Here is a 21,796-nt window from a genome sequence, read left to right as displayed (position 1 = left end):
GTGAGCCACCATGTGGTTGCTGGGATTTGAACTCCGGACCTTTGGAAGAGCAGTCGGGTGCTCTTACCCACTGAGCCATCTCACCAGCCCGAGTTGGAATTTTGATGAAGATTGCATTGAATCTATAGATTGCTTTTGGCAAGATGGCCATTTTTACTATATTAATCCTGCCAATCCATGAGCATGGGAGATCTTTCCATCTTCTAAGATCTTCTTTAATTTCTTCCTTCAGAGACTTGAAGTTCTTATCCTAAAGATCCTTTACTTCCTTAGTTAGAGTCACACCAAGGTATTTTAATTTATTTGTGACTATTTTCAATGCTGTTGTTTCCCTAATTTCTTTCTCAGCCTGTTTATCCTTTGTGTAGAGAAAGGCCACTGATTTCTTTGAGTTAATTTTATATCCAGCTACAGCACTGAAGCTGTTTATCAGGTTTGGGAGTTCTCTGTTGCAATTTTTGAGGTCTTTTAAATATTCTCTCATATCATCTGCAAATAGTGATATTTTGACTTCTTTCCAATTTGTATTCCTTTGATCTCCTTTTGCTTTCCAATTGCTCTGGCTAGGACTTCAAATAATAAACTGAATAGGTAGAGAGAGAATGGGCAGCTTCCTCCATTGCTGGTGGGATTGCAAGCTGGTACAACCACTCTGGAAATCAGTTTGGTGGTTCCTCAGAAAATTGGACATAGTTCTACTAGAAGATTCAGCAATACCACGCCTGGGCATATACCCAGAAGATGCTCCAAGATGTAATAAGGATACATGCTCCACTATGTTCATAGCAGTCTTAATTATAATAGTCAGAAGCTGGAAGGAACCCAGATGTCCCTCAATGGAGCAATGGATACAGAAAATGTGGTACATTTACACAATGGAGTACTACTTAGCTATTAAATACAATGAATTTATGAAATTCTTAGGCAAATGGATGGATCTGGAAAATATCATCCTGAGTGAGGTAACCCAATCACAAAAGAAGTCACTTGATATGCACTCACTGAGAAGTGGATATTAACCCAGAAAGTTAGACTACCCAAGATTCAATTTGCAAAACACATGAAACTCAATAAGAAGGAAGACCAAAGTGTGGACACTTCAATCCTTCTTAGAAGGGGGAACAAAATACACATGGAAGGAGTTATAGAGACAAAGTGAGGAGCAGAGACTGAAGGAATGACCATGCAGAAACTACCCCACCCGGGGATTCATCCTGTAAATAACCACCAAACCCAGACACTATTGCAGATGCCTACAAGCTTTTGTTGACAGTAGCCTGATATAGCTGTCTCCTTCAATGCTTTGCCAGTGCCTGACTAATACAGAAGTGGATGCTCACAGTCATCCATTAGACAGAGCACAGAGTTCCCAATGAAGTTGCTAGAGAAATTACCCTAGGAGCTGAAGGAGTTTGCAGCCCCATAGGAAGAACTACAATATAAACTAACTAGTAACCAGAAATCCCTGGGACTAAACCATCTATCAAAGAAAACACATGGTGGGACTCATGGCTCTAGCTGTATATGTAGCAGAGGATGGCCTAGTCAGTCATCAATGGGAGGAGAAGCCTTTGGTCCTGTGAAGGTTCTATGCCCCAATATAGGGGATACCTGAGCCAGGAAGCATGGGCGGGTGGTTTGGGGAGCAGGGGGAAGAGGGAGAGGACACAGGATTTTCAGAGAGGAAACTAGGAAAGGGGATAACATTTGAAATGTAAACAAAGAAAATATCTAATAAAAAATAACTCTTAATAAAAATAGAATGCAGAAATTATAGTATAACATGGTATCTAACAGCTCAGACCCTTGCATAATTCAGGGATCACAAACATGAGTAGTCACTATTTGGAAGCTTCTTACATGTGATTATAAAAATTTCTATCAAAGTTCCAAAGTTGACAACAATTATGAGATACTGAATAAACAGTCTCTGATCAGTTCAATTTAATTTAATTAATAGGAACATTATACTAGAGGAGACTAATCAGGAAATACATTTTAAATAAATGAGAAAATAGTAGTGACACAGGCTTACAAGCCACACAGAATAAAACTATCTTTTATGGAAAGTGTTCCAAGTTGGCAATTGACAGTAACCTCAGAAAGCCCAGACAGTCTCTCAGCCTGAAGTGATTCCTTGAAGAGGACACCATGCTGTAGGTGAGAAATTCATCTGGCTCAAACCTTACAGCCTTATGAGACCCTGACCCTGTGTCTCTCAGAGACAGTGACTTTGAAATAGGAAATGTATCTTTTTAAATGTATCTTTTTTAAGGTTGCTGTGCTGGTACAATGTGCTGCAATTGTGACACAATGAAAACACAGAATTAGAATTATGGTGCTGGTCACACAGATCCCTAAACTGTGGCACAGATGGGTACTGGCAAGAGAGTGTAAACTAGAAGACACTTTAAAATGATTTTAAGTCCCCTTAGAGAAATCATTTAATCAACCTAGATTGTTAATAGAATTCTGAACTTCAAGGACCTTATATCCCACAGGACCTGAGAATGCTTTGAAAACTGGAAGAAGAGAGTGTTTATTATCTAGTGGTTCTTTGATGAGATAATTTTCTTAGTTGTATGGTTCCTAAGTTTTAGGAAATGTGTGTTCTGACATACCCATGGTTTTAGGTATGATCTGGTATCTTCTTTCTGTAAAAACTTAAAATGTAAGAAACAAGTACAGGGAAAAGACCTTCCTCCATATGAAATACTTTTAGTTTGACTAAATTCTGTAGAAGGAATTGTGTATGAGAAGCTTAATAGCTATTGAAATTGGACATAAAGAAGCCTGGGTGTCTGAGGACACTACCATTTGCTAAGACAGCCTTAGGAAAAGTAAATTCTCACGCATGATCCTTTCAGAACTTTAAAGATAGGCCCAAGCAACCTTTATTGTCTCTCACCCACATCAAGAGCCAGTCAAGACAGAAAGATGATAGCTCAAAAGAACCAAGAAAAGTCTTCTACCAGGTGAAATAATTGTCCCTGAAAACAGTGAGAGCCCTAATTAATGAACTTTGCTTTGTGGCACTAGGGAACTAGGTTAGGGTACTTGCTCTGTCAGAAGACTCATGTTTGATTGCCAGCAACCATATGGCAGCCTACAACCATCCATAACTCCAGTTAAGGATTCACATTTTTCACAGATACATGCTCAATTTAAACATTCATACAACTGAAATAAATATATTTCAAAATAAAAATAAAGATTCAGTAGGAAAATTATCAGCTTAAGCTTGTATACAAGATGGACAAAATAATGAAGAAGGAAAGTGTGCTGATTCTAACTTCTATTGGCAAGGATCAAAAGTCTTACGAGTCTACTTTGCTACAAATGCATGGTACTATTATTATAAATGAAAGAGTGTCTCAGAATTCAGACCAGATTTTGAAATATAACTAAAGAAAACCAGTGGTTGCTAGATGTCAGCAATATAGAGAAAATTGGGTTTTCCCCCTTGCTGTTGCACTGTGTGTGAATATACTGTGAATGCACGCTATTCTCGAGTTTTCTAGCTATACTTCTGATTTAGACAAGCTGCTACTTCAGGGGTTTTGGTCCAGAGATGGGAAGGACTTGTATATGTTCCTGTGCCATGTGGAGAAAGGTCATCTAGACATACTTTATGCAACTTAAATGGCGATATTCTGAACTTTGAAATGATAAGGTTTAGAAGAGATTGAATTTTGCCCTGATATCAAATGTGTTTCTGAGAAGAGATTTAAAAGGATAGATGTATTTTATATTTGGAAAACATTGGTTAGCATGGAATAGGCTGGGAAATGACATGAGTAAGGAACATAGTGAGGTTAGCATTTTCAGAATCTGAACTGAGAACGCATATTCTAAAATTGTAAAGTGCTAATATGGGCACAAGCACAATATCACCTGTTCCACAATTATACATAGGCCTAGAATAAAATTTAAAAATTTAAAACATTATGGATAGGTTGCTTCGTTATCTATATCTCTGTGTATAAATCACATTGGTTTTTCACATAGTCACCAACTAAGGAGCCCAGTGAGCACATCAGAATTAGCTTGACTAGAACATCAGTGAGCCAATTTAGGTAATTTTGCAATGTCTATGAACCCTAGGCTCTAGTCAGCTGCTAACTTTGAACTGGCTAGCAGAATAGAGGATGTTTTTACCTCAAAATGTCAGCTTTCACTTTTTCCACAATTATGAAATATGACTAGAGTCAGTTATTATAAATCATTTATTACCCATGTACATTTAACAATTAGTAATCTCTTGTGTCCTTCCTACATTAGCTATGAAGTCCGTGCTGATTTGTTATGAAATGGAACTTCTATGTTGGAGTCATAAGTCTAGTTGGATCAGCCTGCGCACAGCATGTAAGGAAGTCACATTTATATGTTTTGCTTAGTAGTGGATGGTTGGGGCAAATAGCAGTCTAAATCCTCAAAGGACACCCAAGGATATAGACAACCCCTTTGTCATTGTATTGCTCAAAATTGGCAGGTTGAATGAAAGCATGGGAACTTGTCCGAAAGAACAAAATAATAAATCCTAGTCTTACCCATAGTTCCTACTACATTTAGGTACTTGTATGTTAAACCTCTTGAGAACAGAGCTACCCATTCATTCATAGTTTCTTTTGAGATAGTGGGTCTATGGAGATGATGGAGAATGAATTAAGAATCACACAGGAAGGAAAATTCATTGTGTGCTATAAGCAGGGTACATTGCCTTACAATTTGGAGCATGGTTTTTATAATTAATTTTTCATAATATCACCATTATCCAACCCAGTTTCACCTCTCACACAAATTGGACAGAGTTCCCAAAATTCCCATGGTTGTGATTCATAGTGTCTCCAAATTTCCAGTCTTTGAAGGTTCACTGTGAAAGTATTTGCGCAACAATGTTTTGTCACAACTTTCTGACAAGTCTATATAAAATCTATGTGTTTCTGAATGATGTGTTGGTAGAGAAATTAGAACCATCTAAAAAGCAATGAGAAGTGTTGCGGATTGACCTGGCGCTGTTTTTATTTGGATGTTAATTCTCCTTCTTCAAGAGGGGTTGCCCGAATAGTGATTTCATGTGAACTTTCTTCCTATTTTAATTGGTCAAATAAAGGCTAGAGCCTGTGACTGGGCAGTGGAAGGGAAAGAAGGTGGGGCTGGAGGTTTTAGAGAGAGGGAAGAGAGTAAAGAGAGGAGGTGGAGGAGGAGATAGCAGAGAGAGAGGAAGATGGATGGAAGATGGAGCAAAACCTTATGGCCCTGAGAAGCCACAAGTAGCAAAGGACCTCATAGCTGAAGAATAGAGCAGTATAATGGTAAATCTGCCCAATCTATGTGTGCACCTTATAAACTTTGTAACTGAGAAGTGTGGTTTTTACACTGGCTTGTTGGGGTTAGAGGTTTACTACAATAAATTGGAACCCAACTAACCTGAGATGAAAGTCTACTGCCCCTCCCCCATCCCTGAATAAATCCAACCCCATTCCTGAAGCTGTTTTGAGTTCTATATTTACTGTTCTGTTTCCTCACTATTTACTCATTAATAAGCAGTAAAACAAAGAACTTCAGGGCCTAATTGTCCAAGCAAATTGATCACTGTATTTGTTGTTATTGCAGGTTGATTTCTCTCAGACTAGATTAATTATCCAGAAGACCATCATCCTTCTTTTATTTCAAAGCCCAGTTCTCCATGCCAACTCAGCGTGGCCTCCCTATCTTGCAAGTCAGGGTAGACCAAAGAATTACCAAGTGAAGAAGTTAGCTTCCTACCGGTTATGGCTACCAACACAGTATTCCAGAATTAGAAATACAGGACTTTATTCATCACAAATTTGACTATTTGCATATTGTTTTGAGTACACAAATTTATATTCCTGTTTATGACAGGTTTCCTGAAGTTTGGGTACTCAACTCTTAATTTAATCATTGTGTGGGTATGAAAAACAAAGAATGTAACTTCAGCCAAGAAAGCAGGTAGGTTAACTGTAGACTTCTCCTTCTGCTCATCTAAAACCAATCCCCCAGCCTTATCTAGAGCTCTGCACCAGACCATGTGCTGTATCCTACCTTGTTCTTCAAACCTCAGGGCCCAGTCTCTGATTAAACTTATCTTCTCTTCTAAATTTCCTCCCCACACTTATTGCTTTATTCCAGACTCCAGTTCCAACAGACATTCCCTGGAACCCCACAGGCTGACCAGAGAAGCATGCAAGCTAGCTACAGATTTTTTTCCTCTCCCTATCTCCTGAAGTTTAACACCTCAGTATCACTCCCATGTGGCCTCTACTTTCTCTCTTCACCAATTTCCAGTGGATCACACAGATCTTCTACTCCAAACTTCCTTTGCACCACATATTGTTTGGTCCCAGCCCCCCAACTTTAATAGGTAATCTTTGGCAACCCAAAGACCATCTCATCCAGATAAGTAGGTAGAGTAACTGCAAATCTTCATCTGTCCCTTAAGTGTTCCAATTTTAGCCCCCAAGTCTCATCTCCAAGTCTGTAGCAAACCCTTTGCTGTGACCTCTCTTCATTCTATGCCCCGTTCCCAGGGGTCTAAGTAAATCCAGGTGGAACACCCTGCTTTCCACACTCCTGTGAACCCTCTTAGCTATGCCTCCTCTGAGACCATCTCCATCCCTTTATGTCAGCATCAAATACTTAGGAACATATTTTACACGAAACTCCCAGTGGCTACCCCTAGGTATGGCTAATAGTCTTACATTATGTAAGAAAAAATTTTTATTGTCTCTGCTTCAAGACAAGAAGCTAAGAGTTTGAATCTTTCAGTGTATATTGTTTCTTAAGTGGAAGAAAGTATTTTATTAGCTAATGCCTCTAAAGGGATATTTACTTCAAATCTTTGCTCTCACATAATGAGCTTTAAAGTTCTGGGGAGTAGCTGTTGCTCCAGAAAAGATTCAGAGTCAATATCATTTTAATATTTAGGGTTTTATTATCCTAGAAAATTATGGTACAGAAAATATGAGAAAGAAAAATTGATTTGCTTCAAATTATTTTCAAAAGCTTCCACGAGATGTTAATTGGCTAAGACCTCATTTTAAGGTCTTAAAGTGACTTAAACCTTTGTTGGATATTATCTAGAAAAATACAAATTAACTGGTAAAGAACAAAAGGCTTGGCAGAAAATAAAGGAAGCTTTTATAATTGTTATCAATTATAATAAATGGTAATTAAATATTAGCTGCTTATTTTAGTTCTGGTAATTAAATGTGCCTACAGCAATTCTTTGGCAAAAGAATACATTAATGTAAAATCATCTTTCTTCATCTCCAAGTAAATTTTTAAAATCCTATTATAAGGCTGCTGTGGTGCTAATTAATAATTATAAGATAAATTCATGTATTTTAGAAAAACTATAACAAAAAATTGTGTTTAAAAAACCTGACGAAGTGTCTGTTCCTTGTTCCAAACAGCAATTAAATTGGTTATTGCAGAATATTGATATTTGGCCTAATGCATAACAAACTTTTAGATAAAATTGATAATCATTACCCGAAAGATAAGTTCTTAAAATTGCTTTTATGCGTGCTTTTGTATCTTCTATAAATTCATGCATGCATGCATGTTTCCCATTTACTGTATTTAAAAACAGCCCTTCTATTGGAGAAAAGTATATGTAATTGGATCACATGTTTATTCTTTTGAGTTTCCTCCTGCTTCAGGACAGATAAATTGTGTGCTGTAGATGGTGTTTTAAAATGTTGAATAAACAAGCTTTAATATGTATATTAATAGTCTCTCTCTCTCTCCATATATATATATATATATATATATATATATATATATCAGAGCTTACAATTGCTTAAAATTGTTTGTCTCTTAGATACTATGAATTCGCAAATTTGCAATTGTTTATGAATATACAACTCATGAGAAAATATGCTGTTCTTTAAGAAGAGTGTCTTTGGACATTTAAAAATTTGTTCTGGTTTGCCTGGACAAGACTTCTTGAGGCAATGCTAGATTTATATCCCAGGCAGATTACAGACCTTAAACAAGAATAATTGGCCATATAATCTCATTCCTTACATCATCGAAATAGTAATGGCTTAAGATAATATTTTGGTATTTTTAGAGAATGTGCATGTCAAATTGTAAAAATTTGTTCTGGGCGTAGTGGCGCATGCCTTTAATCCCAGCACTCAGGAGGCAGAGGCAGGCAGATTTCTGAGTTTGAGGCCAGCCTTGTCTACAGAGTGAATTCCAGGACAGCCAGGGCTACACAGAGAAACCCTGTCTCGAAAAACAAAAAAAAACAACAACAACAAAAAAAAATTGTTCTTAGTGTCCTCAGTTTCTACCTGTTTCCACATAATGATGTTAATTCTTGAGGACTTATACTTAATCAATTATTGCAAATGGATACTGTAACCCTGATTAATAAATAAATAAATAAGTAAAATATGCACATGTGACTATTAATACATTTTCAGGCTTTATAGTTACAACTGCTCTACAAGAGAAGCATCTAAAACTGTAATTAGTCATTGCCTATGTTAAATTTTTCTATGCTTGGTGTTCCAAATTAGATTAAAACAGATATTGGAACTGGCTATTACAGTCAAGTATTTGAGATGTTTTGTCAACAATTTAATGTTACTCATGTTACTGAGATTTTTCTATAATTCTCAAAGACAAGGTATTATAAAACTTTAAAAACTGTATCTTCTTAAAAAACAAAGAAGGGGAGGAATTATTTCCCCAAGCACATTATTTAAATCTCATTTTTATTTTTAAAGTTTTAAAACTTGGATGTCAAAGAGCTTACTACATGTCTTATAGAATCTTCAAAGTAGGCACACTCATGCCTAGGTGAGATGAAAAGGATCCACTTATTGGCATATGGCACGATCCTGAACAGGTATTTTATGTGGGGAAGAGGGCATGCTTGTGTTTTCTCCACAGAATGCTGCAGGAGCATGACAGCTGCCAGAGTGATTCATTCACGTGACAGGCTAACCTGTGAGTTTGCTGAGTGCCCTGACTATGGTGGCAAGAAAGCTGCATTGGGTATATGTTCTTGACCCACCTTTTCTTGTCTTTGTCCCAGATTAGACAAGCTAAGCTGCCTTGCTTCAAGCTTTTTAACCTTATGGGACAGAGAACATTAGAGACTGTGGAAACTGACTTAGGAAAATTAGTCAAAAGGAGTTATAATGACTCTTCTCTTTCCTTTAATGTGACCAATTATTCTAACTCAATCTTGGACTGGTCTAGAAATAATTCCAACATTAGAGATTCTTATTATGAAGATAGCTAAAAATCTAGCCTATTTACTTGAGAAGTAACAGCCTTTCTGTTTCTCAAAGCCACCTCCCCCACACTGGGAAGCCAGAGTTTGAGCTTCTTAGTTGCTAATTTGCAACTGAATAGAGTACCTGGACTTCCCCACAGACAATTTATCCTGTTGCTTTTCAACTCTTGGCTTTGTATTTTAAGCAGATCACTCACTGCCCTACAGCCTGTCTTCAGCAAGCTCCCAGGCTCACCTTCAGCAAGAGCTGGTGGCAGAAATTCATCGATATGAAGAGATGCATTGAGTCCATATTGTGGCTTTGGTCTGATTGGGAATAAGTTGTGCTATAAGGGCTGGTTAGTCAATGACAGGCCACTGAAATTTCTGGACTAGTTCAAAATCTAAAACAGAGGCATGTGCCAAGGCCATGGTTTATTCATAATAACACCACAAAGCTGTGTTTGTGCAAAATAAACACAAGCAAGCTGCAATGCTTCCATGATGATTAAGAATAGTTCATAGAAAATCTAAGTCCCAAGCCATGCACGGCTGCCAGCCACCATAATTCCCAGGCAGGACCATGGAGCATAAATAAATTTTATGCCCCAGCCCAGCTAATTTTTATTATATATTTAGGGAGGAATTGTAGCCTCCCCCAGCCTTGAGCAGGCTGATTCAGACCTTGCTGCCACTGTGAATGAGACTACCTGGGGTGGAGCGCCCCCCCCCCCCCAGATACCTAGATGTTTTTATTGTTCTGGCACCTGCCACTGCTCTTCTCCAAGACGCTGCTACCTGCTGAGAGGCTGAAACTGCCTTCCTGAGAAATTCCTGAGACAGCTGGCAAGCTGGCAATTGACAACTTACTGCCAAACTAGTGCTGTCAGCCTAATTGCTTACAGGCTGGCAACAGGCATCAAGAGTGGATCAGCGGGTTATGGGCTTTCCCTCTTTATAAGCACAGACTCTTAGTAAATATTGGGCCTTGATCAGAAATCTGTCTTGGTCTCATTTCTTCTCTTGCCATTTCCTCCCTCACAGCTCAGACCTCCCACTCAGAAACCCAGTTCGTGTGGCCACAGGCGGCTATAGTGCTTGCTGCTGTTTCTGCTGTTTCCAGCTTTATATGATGGTTTCTACTTTAAATCCTGATGCTTGCTTTGAAAATGCATTATCTGCTGAGTTACCTCACCAGGCTGGGACCCAAATTGATAATGCTCATAGGCATGCCTTTCTATTTGCTCTTGGGTCAGAAATCATTTCTGTGTTCCCTGACTTGGAAAATAATAAAACAGAAGAGGCAGCCTCACCCTCCAAAAAGTTTCTCAGTGGCCAATGAAGACCAGACAGTGCCTGTGCAACATTACAGACTAATACTCTTAAATGTTCAGTCACCTTAAACAGCATGAGGTTTTCTGTGAACTAAGAGCATACAGTAATTTTATAGGAGACAAACTTAGAAGTAAAACAAACAGGGCAAGACAAAATGCAAAAGCCAAAACAAAACAAAACAAAACAAAACAAAAAACTACCACCACCACCACCAACAACAACAACAAAAATAAACAGGCAAACAGACAAACAAAATTCTGTCAAGCTGCTACACTTTTTATTTTAACTGTGGAGACATGTGAACAGCTACATTCCCTGAGATAAGCAGAAACAGAGAGAGGTATGGACATGCAAGTTAGAATAAACAGGTGTTAATCAAACAATGGCCAGGGCTCTGGCTGACAACTGGTGTTCAATCTTACTATAACATAGGAGCCTGCACCCACAGCAAGCTGTGACACAAGTGTGGGTTTTCTTCACACTACATTACATTGGTACATACACTTCAAAGCCTTCCTTTCACAGACACCATGCTGTTTCCTGCATAGGAACATGAACCACATCCTCTTCTCCATGTAACAATGGTCCTTTTATCTACAGGCTTACCTGCTGTGTCTCTTTATGTAACAAATTTTTATTTGCCTTTACTTTAGAACTAGTCTGCCTAGTTTCTTTCCTACATGTGACAAAGACCCACTAAATTCAAGACAAAGCACAGGAGCTCTGCAGTTCTCTTGATGAGTTTTTAACTCTTTCTTTCCCTTTTTGTTCATTTTTGGCAATTTCTCTTCCCTTTCTCTCATAGTTCAGGTATTTCAGTTCAATGCTGATCTGGTTTAAATGTGCTCCACTGCTTCTACTCCTGACCATTCTAGGCATCATATGTGCCACAGCATTGTTCTGCATCTATGGAACTAACCTTAGTTCTCTCTGGTTACATGCCCATATATCCTCTTTGAGCCTGACAGCCTTCTTCAGATTTCAAGATCTGAATTGATTTCTCTTTCTTTTTATAGTACTTGGCTCATGGCTCTCCTTGATATAGTGCTCCTATTTTTTTTCATGAAAGGAAATAGTTCAGAAGATATATTTTAAATTGATAAAAAGTGATAACAATAAAGCATATGGCACGATTAATATTGCATTATGTATTCTTCCACTTACCAACCCTCCACTCAACTTTATACCTCAAGTATAACCATATATAGAGAGTTTAAGAGACATTTTTGGGTTTTCACCTGCTTTGTCCTTCAATTAATAGTATTTACCATGCTTATGAAAGTTAACTGCTGTTGAAAACTGTGATTCTTAAACAGTAATATGATTCTGTTTTCAAGGACTTTATTTGAAAGTATTTCCTGGGACAGGTCAATTAGCACATAGTTATATATTCTGAGTTGTACTTTCATGCTTCAAGTTCTGCTAAAAGCGAGACTAATACAATAAAGAAAATATAAGGACTGTGTTAGTGCCTCCATCATGAAAAAATGGAAAGGGAATCCTGCCACTTAAACAGTACAAATAGTGGTATTATGGAAATTGCAGTCAACCCATTAAACCATAAATGAGTAAATGGGTCCTTCAGGCCAAGCATTATAACAATGCATGTCTTTGACATTAACTACTTATGCTTCCCTCCATGAATTAAGGGAGATAAATTTGTCTTCTATGGGTCTTGATGTGTTCTCTTCTTTCATTTTATTAGATATTTTCTTCATTTACATTTCAAATGCTATCACAAAAGTCCCCTATACCCTTCCCCCTCACCCCCTCCTCAACCAACCCACTCCTGCTTCCTGGCCCTAGCGTTCCCCTGTGGGGAACTGAAGGCTGGTCTCCAGTTGAGCTGAGGTCTGAAATCCGAAGGGTGATAATTCACCTTCATGACATTGCAGGCATTCCCTCATGCTCCTGGAACTCTGGCTCCTGCCTAAGTTACTGCCCTCCACAGTCCCCACAAGAGAAGCATGGCTGAAAGTCACATAGGCAATGGCCCAGGCTTCTGACCTTCAGGCTAAACTCCTCCCCAGTTACCTAGCAACAATAAAGACCATATAAAGGGCTGTTCAGCCTCTGCTTTCTCACTTATGCTTTTACTTCTCATTCCCTAACTTTTTACCCCTCACTCTCACCCTCTATCTCCCCTCTTTTTTGTCTTCTCTCCTCTTTCCTCTCTTTTGTCTTCTCCTCTCTTCTCTCCTCTCTCTCTCTCTCTAGCCCACCCCCCTCAGTATTGTCATGTAACTAGGAAGTTTTCCATAAGATAGACCAAATAAAATAACATCATTACTGTACTAAAGCAAGCATTTATTTCCATTTAACAGTTTCCCATATATAATTATCCTCAACTATGTTGTAAAACACCAATTCCTTTACTTTAGTGTTTCCTTATTTATGAAGATCCTCACTCAAATAAATGGTTAGAAATCTCTCTTTTGTCTTATATTTTACTCTTAGCAGCAGTGATTAAAATATGGTTACCACTGTAAGTAAAGAATTGATGTGAAACTATTTAGATAATGAAACACAATAATAACTTTCTAGACTCAGAGTCACATGCTGAAAGACATTCATAGATGAAAAATAGTTATTTTCATTTTTGTAAGAAACACAAACATCACAGATTTTCACTTTTATCTGGTTTGCAACAAAAGAGATTCATCTAATGATATCCATGCTGACTTTCTCTCTAAAGATTGTTTCTTTGTTTTCAAACACTTTCTTATTATTGCCCCATCCTCTGTCACAGTCCACAATCAATTATATTCCTCCGACATTGTCCCTTGTTACCACCAGAACAAAATGCTGAAGATAATGGAGCCATGCAGGAAACATCTTAGATATGTTTGTAGACTTCAAGATCGATCATACACTCAAATGACTCAAATATGCATTAGAAAATGTGTTGACTTTGGCATGTTTTTCTACCTCGGAATCTGGCCATTATCAAATAGGCTCACAAATGAAGGTCTGTTTAAGTAGGCAAGAGTGAAAGATGGAGATCAGATGTTGTAGACATACAGAATACTCCAGAGACTTGCTGTTTCCCTACTATTTCCTTTACAAATAGATTTGTGAGCACCACCAATAGTCTCTACTAAAAATGAGGCTGCTATTCATAGAACAATGTATATTTAAGAGTTTAAAAATTCTAATGATAGTAAGTATATATATGGATAATACAGTTTTATTATTTAATATTCAAAATATATGTTAAAATAATAAGCTTTTTATACAAATGTTGCAGAGCAGAAAACTGGATCCTTTCAAGTTTTCACAAGTAAAATATAGTTCAAATCATTTAATGTATGCTTAGACGGTGAGTGACAGCAGGAAATCAAAATTGATATTAAGAGCAATAAACTTGTTAACCTGTTATATGAAGCAGACATTATTTTCATTCTCTTCATTAAGTTAAACTCATCTGGAATACTGTCAACATATTAGGCACTGAAATCAATTTAAAGGATGTCTTTAAAAATTAAGATAGGGAAGTAGGATGCTTGGGGGTGAAGTGGAGGTGGGTGGGGAGGGTGGGGAGTATGGGGAGCATCCTTTCAGAGGCAAAGGTGAGTGAGGAGGGGGTTAAGAACTCAGGGAGGGGGAACCAGAAAGGTGAGGCAACAGTGGGAATGTAAACAAGTAAAGTGGTTTAATTAAAAAAAGACTGATAAGCCAACACAGAAAGAAAGTAAATATACTAGATTCAGTAAACACAGTTAAGATGTACTAGTGAGCCCTGGTGAGAGGGTCCAGCTGCTAATAGTACTTGCTTTTCCAGAGGACCAGGAATCAGTCCTAAGCACTTATATGGCACTCAGACCTATCTTAAAATCTAGCTCTAAGTCCATGACATTCTCTTTTAGTTTCTGTAGGTACATCATGCACAAGCACATATGCAAGCAAAACACATAAAGTATTTTTAACGTAAGATATACTAATGCTATCTTATAGAAATACTATACCTAGATCCTCAGCACCATGCACAAATCAATATAATTTTTTTTGACAAAAGTAGGTTTTTGTCTTAGATTACACATCTTTAAAACCCACTTTTCATGTATTCAGCAAAGCAGATATATTATTTTTCTGTGAAGATACACTATAGTACCAATTATTTCTATATGAGCATCAGATGGCACCAAGATTATCTTCTAGAAAAGGAACATTGAAGCAAAAGTATGAATCAGTGTTCAATCACTATTTGATCTTACCTGCTGGTTTACAGGGAAATTTCTGTTGATTTTTTTGATCTGCAATGATAAATTAATCAATATCAGTGAGAATAAAAATATTTCTGATGATCTATTTCTAAGAGTTATTTTACATGAGCCAGGTGGGTTTATGCATGCCTTCAGTCCCAGCATTTGAGAGGCAGAGGCAGAGGCAGAAGTAGAGGCAGATAGATCTCTGTATTTAAGGGTAGCCTGTTTTGGACAGGAGTTCAGGGAAGCCACGGCTACATAGTGAGAACCTGTCTCAAAACATGGCTGGGAGTAGGCTATGCTACACTAAAGGGTACCTTAACATACTACACTCATTGCATATAGTCCCATTTTAATTACAGATCATACATTTTATCAAATATAAAGAATTTGAAACCTTTTAATTATTTTCATTTATAGGAAATTAATATTAATTCCATGTGGTAGAAATGAGTATCTGCCAAAACTAAGTAAAAGCAGGCTTACAATTTGAATTCATACTGTACATCATAGAATAGTAAATTTACTTTAATAGTCATAACAAGAGAATAGATGGAAAAGCCAAAGAGTAAAGTATAATATATGTATTTTCACTCATAATCCAAACAGAATACATTTTTCTTTAAGAAAATGTAAAGAGTTACATTGCATAAAAATCTAAACTCTCCAGGAGCATGTCCTCTAAAGTAACATGGAAACAGATATGAAAAAGCAAATGGAAGTAGGCACTCCCAGAAGATATATATGCTCAGCAGTGTACTGGCTGATGAAATCCATTATTCTTCATCAAATTCAGGGAGACAACTTAGCACCAGGTTTATATGGTATAAGCTTATATCAAACTAAATAACTATAGACTCATTCTTTATATGAAAAATTATGTTATTGACATATTTTTCCCTTTTAAACTTCCTGTAATTATCTAGTAAATATGAATGTGCAATTACATGCATATAAGAACAAAGTTTAAAAAATCACCAAACTCTCCTTTACCAGCACAAACTGACCTTCTAGGTATTTTTCACGTAAAATGTAAAACTGAAATAAAATTTGCAAATGAATATATTTTGAGCAAGTTTTGAGGAGGTTTATGCAAAAACCCTGTTATTCCTCCAATGCTATAACAATGTTAACCTGGCCTACCTCCAGCAGAAAGACAAGGCATCAGCAAAGGGATGGGCTTGCCATCCCACAGTCACATCTCTGACCCATAATTGTTCCTCTCTGAAAGAACTACAGGGATGGAAACAAAGAGGAGCCTGAGGAAAAGAAGGTTCAGTGACAGGATCAAAGTGGGATCCAGCTCAAGGGGAGGCCCCAAGGCCTGACACTATTACTGAGGTGTGCTCACAAAAAGGGACCTATCATGACTGCCCTCCAAAAGACTGAAGAAGCAGCTGAAAGAGTCAGATGCAGATATTTGCACCCATCAAATGGACAGAAGCTACTGACCCCTGTGACTGAATTAGGGAAAAGCTGGAAGAAGCTGAGAAGGAGGGCAACCCTATAGAAGGACCAGCAATCTCAATTAACCTGGACCCCTGAGATCTCTCAGACACCGGGCCACCAACTAGGCAGCATACACCAGCTGATATGAAGCCACCAACACATATACAGCAGAGGACTGCCAGGTCTGGGTTCAGTCAGAGAAGATGCACCTAACCTTCAAGAAACTGGAAGCCCCAGGGTGTTTAGAGGCCTGGTGGGGTGACGGTGGAGGTGGGGACATCCTCCTGGAGACAGGGAGCAGGGAGGAGGTATGGGATGGCGAACAGCCAGAGGGTAGACCTGGAGGGTAATAAAATCTGGAGTGAAAAAAAGTTTAAATAGAATTTAAAACAGAAAATAAACAAAAAAACTAAACAAAACAAAACAAATAAACAATGTTAACCTGGTCTGGCTAGCCTTGCCCTATACGAGGGCAATTATCTGCTTAATAGATTTCTTTCACAACAATGGCTATAATTTGGAAACAGAGATATCACATACTAATCAATCTGATCTCATTTAGCATGACTAAAACATCTTTAGTTATTTTCCTTTTAGAAATAATTGTAGAAATAGATGAAAATCATGTGTGGAAAATTTTTACTCTTAAGAGTGCACTATCAAGATTCAAAACTTGACTCTTTAAATTGTACAAATAGTCTGAGAAACCTTATGTGATAACTTGAGTATTGGCCATGTAGACAGGCAGGAAAGGGCAGGAAGCAGTAATTATATAGTACATGCTGAGCATAGGCAGTTTGCTGCATCCTGGGACTCAGATATATTAGATATGATCACACTTCCAGATGTATTGTATTACATGCTCACATACCTAGCCCAGATACACACACACACACACACACACACTCACTTAAATTGTCAATATAGTTGAGAAATAAAAACTCATTTAATCAGATTCAATGCCTATTTATAATAAAAGCACCCAAAACGTAATGAGAAAAGCAAAAAAAGAGAAAGATGAGAAATTCATACTAAAACATCATACTCAGTAGTGAATGACTGGAGCTTTCCCCTGTAGTGGAGGGTAAGACAACATGCAAAAGTTAGTTAAAATTTCCCTACTATAATATCATGAAGACAAAGTACATTCAGAGTTTCATGATAAAGAAAAAAATATAAAATGCAACTATTAAATGTCATCAAAAGAAATTAAAGAAAATGTAAAGAAATGTGGCGACATTCTATAATAGGTGATTCTTATGACTTCCTATTTCAGAATCACTGTCTTCTCAGAAGCTGCACAGATTCAGTGAAATTCTATATATACTTTTATTTGAAAAATATATGTGGAAGGAATTATAGAGACAAAGTTTGGAGCTGAGATAAAAGAAAGGACCATCCAGAGATTGCCCCACCCAGGGATCCATCCCATTTACAACCACCAAACCCAGACACTATTGCATATGCCAGCAAGATTTTGCTGACAGGATCCTGATATAGCTATCTCTCGTGAGGCTATGCCCGTGCCTGGCAAATACAGAAGTGGATGCTCACAGTCATCTATTGGATGGAACACAGGGACCACTAATGAAGGAGCTAGAGAAAATACCCAAGGAGCTACAGGGATCTTCAACCCTATAGGAGGATCAACAATATGAACTAACTAATATCCCCCAGAACTATGTCTCTAGTTGCATATGTAGCAGAGATCATATGCCCCAGTACAGGGGAATGCCAGGGCCAGGAAGCGAGAGTAGGTGGGTTGGGGAACATGGCAGAGGGAGAGTATAGGGGACCTTCAGGATAGCATTTGAAATGTAAATGAAGAAAATATCTAATAAAATCTCAAACTGGATTTAGCTCAGAGGTGTAGCTCATCCTAGAGTAAAGCCTGACTTAGATCCCCTACACTGGAAAAGAAGACAAAAGATAAACATCCTTGAATTCAAAGGGAATTTGAAAAGGAATCACACAGGAAATTTAAAAAGAGAAATTATTCACATCTTCTTTAAGTTCTTTCAGTGATGTTTGACAGCTTGCATTTGATTCCATTTTTCTTTTCCTTTTTTTTTCCTTCCTTTTTGATAAGGTACTCTCTAACTATTGATAATGTAGGTCAACTTGTTCTTCATCTTGCCTTTCCAAAAGAGTCCCAGACTCTGATATCAAATTTACTACAAAGCATTATTAGAGCAACTGGATATGGACCTACAACTGAGCACACATTCATGCACGGACACAGGCATGCACTCAATGTCTGCATTCGTGCGCATGTGCTCACACACCACACACACACACACACACACTCACACACTCATACATACACATGATTATGTGGATACACAGAAGACATACTAGCACACCTTCTAACATTCATGAAGCAACTGTTCTTAGCAAGGTGCCATGTTTATGCATGTATATCAATACTAAAGAATGAATTTGGGCCGGCCAGTGGTGGTGCTTGCCTGTAATCCCAGCACTTGGGAGGCAGAAAAAAAAAAAAAAAAAAANATATATATATATATATATATATATATTTTTTTTTTTTTTCAGGAAAATACAAAAGAACAGAAAAACATGATGTTGCTGATAGTTTCTCAAATAGATGAAGCTATTAACCCATAGAGGGTAAGGGTAACTATACTGAACCTTCCCATAGTGCTGCAAATCACAGCTATATAGAGGACTACATGCACACACATGTTCCAGTGAAAGAAATGTTAAATGGATTCTAATTCACACCTCTTTGAATTTTTAAATGCTTTACAGAAGTTAGTTTGATGCATGGAACTACACAGTCTTTAGGTGTAACACATGGTCGTGATCAACAAGAGTTATTTATTTATAAACCTTACCAAGATGATCATTGAGGAGAAAGGTTGTGGGAACTAACAAGGGGCCTGGGAAAGAGGAGGAGGAAGGACCCATGTTCCCCCCCCCCCCCCAGAGTTCCTCCTATGCTCTGGACTACCAGACACTTTCCACTCAGCCCTGGGTGGGCATCCAAGCCACTGACCCACTCTTGGGGAGGGTGAACAAGGGGCAGCCCAAAATGGGGGCCTCAGGGCCACACCCTGTAGCCCAGGGATTATGGGAGGGAGGGAAGAGGGAAGAGAGGTTCCCACACTAGCGAGAGTGAGCGCAGTCTTGATGAGTAGAGACTGCCTATGGGTTTAGAGCTTTATTGTAGAAAGGCAGGGGGAAAGAGAGGAGGTAGAAAGAGAGAAATGAAGGGCTAGAGAGAAAGAGAGAGGAAGAGGGAGAGAGGTAAAGGAGAGGAGAGTAAAAGAACAAAGGAGTGAGAGGAGTGAAAGAGCAAGTAGGGGCCTAAGAGCCTCTTTTAAAGTGAGCTGCTATCTTTTCTGTTGCTAGGTAACTGGAGAGTTTAGCCTGAAGGTCAGAAGCTTGGGACATTGCCTACTAGCCATACTTCTCTTGCAGGGGCTGAGGTGGGTGGTAACCTAGACAGGAGCCAGAGTTCCAGGAGACATAAGAGAATGCCTTCCATCCCATGTAGGTAAATTATGACCACGCGGTCCGGGGTTCAGCATCTCAGTTCTACCAGCCTGTCTGTACATAGCCCAATGCCCCACAAAACATTATCCCAAATCTCATAAGCATGTGTGGATAATATTTCTTTAATTAAAATATAGTTACATCACTTCCCTTCTTTCTCCTCACTTCATCCCCTCTCAAGATTCATGATCCTTTATTCTTTATTATTGTCACACCCATACATAAACACTCAACAACAACAAACCTTATAAGTGACTTTAGTGTTGTTTATCGGTATATGGTTTTAGGAGGCTCTTTTCTGGGAGTACATCTTAGCATGGGGTTCTGAATGATCACCTTCATACTAATTAGTGTCATTATTTGGGTTTTTTTAGGAAACCATGTTGTTAAATTTTTATGGGTGATCATTGGTTTTTGGGTTTTTGTTTGTTTTCTTTTGTTTTGTCATACCTAGGAGACACAATCTTATAGAAAACTTCATGTTTCTTTGGTTCTTAAAACTCATCTACCTCCTTTTACACAATGTCCCTTGTGCTCTATTGTAGATATACTATTTGCAGTTGGGTCCATAGTCAGTTGTCCTCTGCATTTCATGGATCGTTGTGTTGGTTCTGCTATAGAAAATAGATTCTATGTTATGGAATAAGACTTGAGAACACATGGGGATAACATTGCTCCAGATTCAAATTTGTACACTGCATGAATGCGTGCACACACACACACACACACACACACACACACACATACCTGAACTCTCACACACATATACACACTCTCTTACACATACTACATACTTAAATGAACTCATATATACTCACAAACACTCATGTAGATACTCACACATACACAAACATACACACCCACACCCACTGAAGCACACCAGTGTGATTGATAGACTGAAAAATGCTGCAACCATCCAAACAATCCCTGTTCAGAAACTCAGTATTCTTCTTTCTTTGTTTCACCAAAATCAAGAATGCAGGCATGCATGGTAATTGGGAAGAAGAATTATGGTAATTGATGAAGATTTATTTTGTATAGTTTTTAAAAGTGCAATAAATAATCCCAAATGTTAGGATAAAAATATCAAGCACTTATAGAAGATTTGAAACAGAAAAGCTACCCTCATGTATGTGGTACACATGCATAGTACTGTCATAATGGGCACCAGATAATGGCTTAAGGTGCTACCTGCATGGTGATGATGAAATGGGAAACAATAACAGGTATCAGGGAAGTTCCAACTAGGGAAAATAGAGGGACGTAAAGAGGAGGGACAAATAACACCAGGGTGGTTTAATAAGGCCCCAGAGGCATCATAATATTTTGTACTTACCTAAAATTTTACAATACATACATAAAGCTTAAAGAAAATTAAGTCTCTTGGGCTAAGAGTGTTATTCACAAAAGCCACAGACTAACAAAAACCTTAACACCAGGAATGAGAAACCTGTTTTTAAAGAGTTGGCCAGGATGGTCCAAGTGATTCCCAGAACAATATAGATTATCCAGGTATCTTTGGTGGCCTCTCAGGGTTTGAGGATGGTTTCTTATTGCTGAAGACACCATACTCAATGGACACATGGTTGCAGTGGATAGAATGAATCTAATGGGAAATCCTCTTTCCTGATGCAAATTTAATAGTTGTAGAAAAAAATCCTGAAAGTTGCCACAGGATGGAAACAATTAAACAGTCTTACCCAGTTGAAACACCTATGAACCTAACAATGATAAGCATAACAAGACATATATGACAGTGCTAGAATTGGTACTCATATTTCTGTAGCAAGCAAGAATTGTCCAATTGGACTCATAGCCCACTTAATAAAAAAAGAAATCATGGCTGGTTCTGAAAATCCAGCTGGCCTTCTAGTGAAATAATGGATCTTAGAGGATTATCTAACCCCACCACTTTGCTAAATGAGCATTATTTCTCAATGCACTGTAAATTTTATCTTCATATCCACAGATGTAGCTAACACTCATTAATGAAGCATCTTTTTTATAATAAATGGAGATCATCATGTTAAACCAT

At 38.0% G+C, this 21,796-nt stretch overlaps 1 protein-coding gene across 4 annotated transcripts in view; it reads right to left on the bottom strand.

Moving 5' to 3' along the window:
• Sntg1 (syntrophin gamma 1) overlaps nucleotides 1-21,796 on the bottom strand; it is a 638,621-nt gene that overhangs the window by 131,965 nt on the left and 484,860 nt on the right. For all 4 annotated transcript variants that reach the window (XM_021222333.2, XM_029533398.1, XM_029533399.1 and 1 more), the window contains one exon: nucleotides 14,806-14,844. In XM_021222333.2, coding sequence (XP_021077992.2) covers nucleotides 14,806-14,844 — 39 coding nt within the window. The remainder of the gene's footprint in view (nucleotides 1-14,805; nucleotides 14,845-21,796) is intronic.

The sequence above is a fragment of the Mus pahari genome, chromosome 22 (genome assembly GCF_900095145.1).
Source record: "Mus pahari chromosome 22, PAHARI_EIJ_v1.1, whole genome shotgun sequence".
Classification (NCBI taxonomy): Eukaryota; Metazoa; Chordata; class Mammalia; order Rodentia; family Muridae; genus Mus; species Mus pahari.
This window is presented reverse-complemented; position numbering and strand designations above follow the sequence as displayed.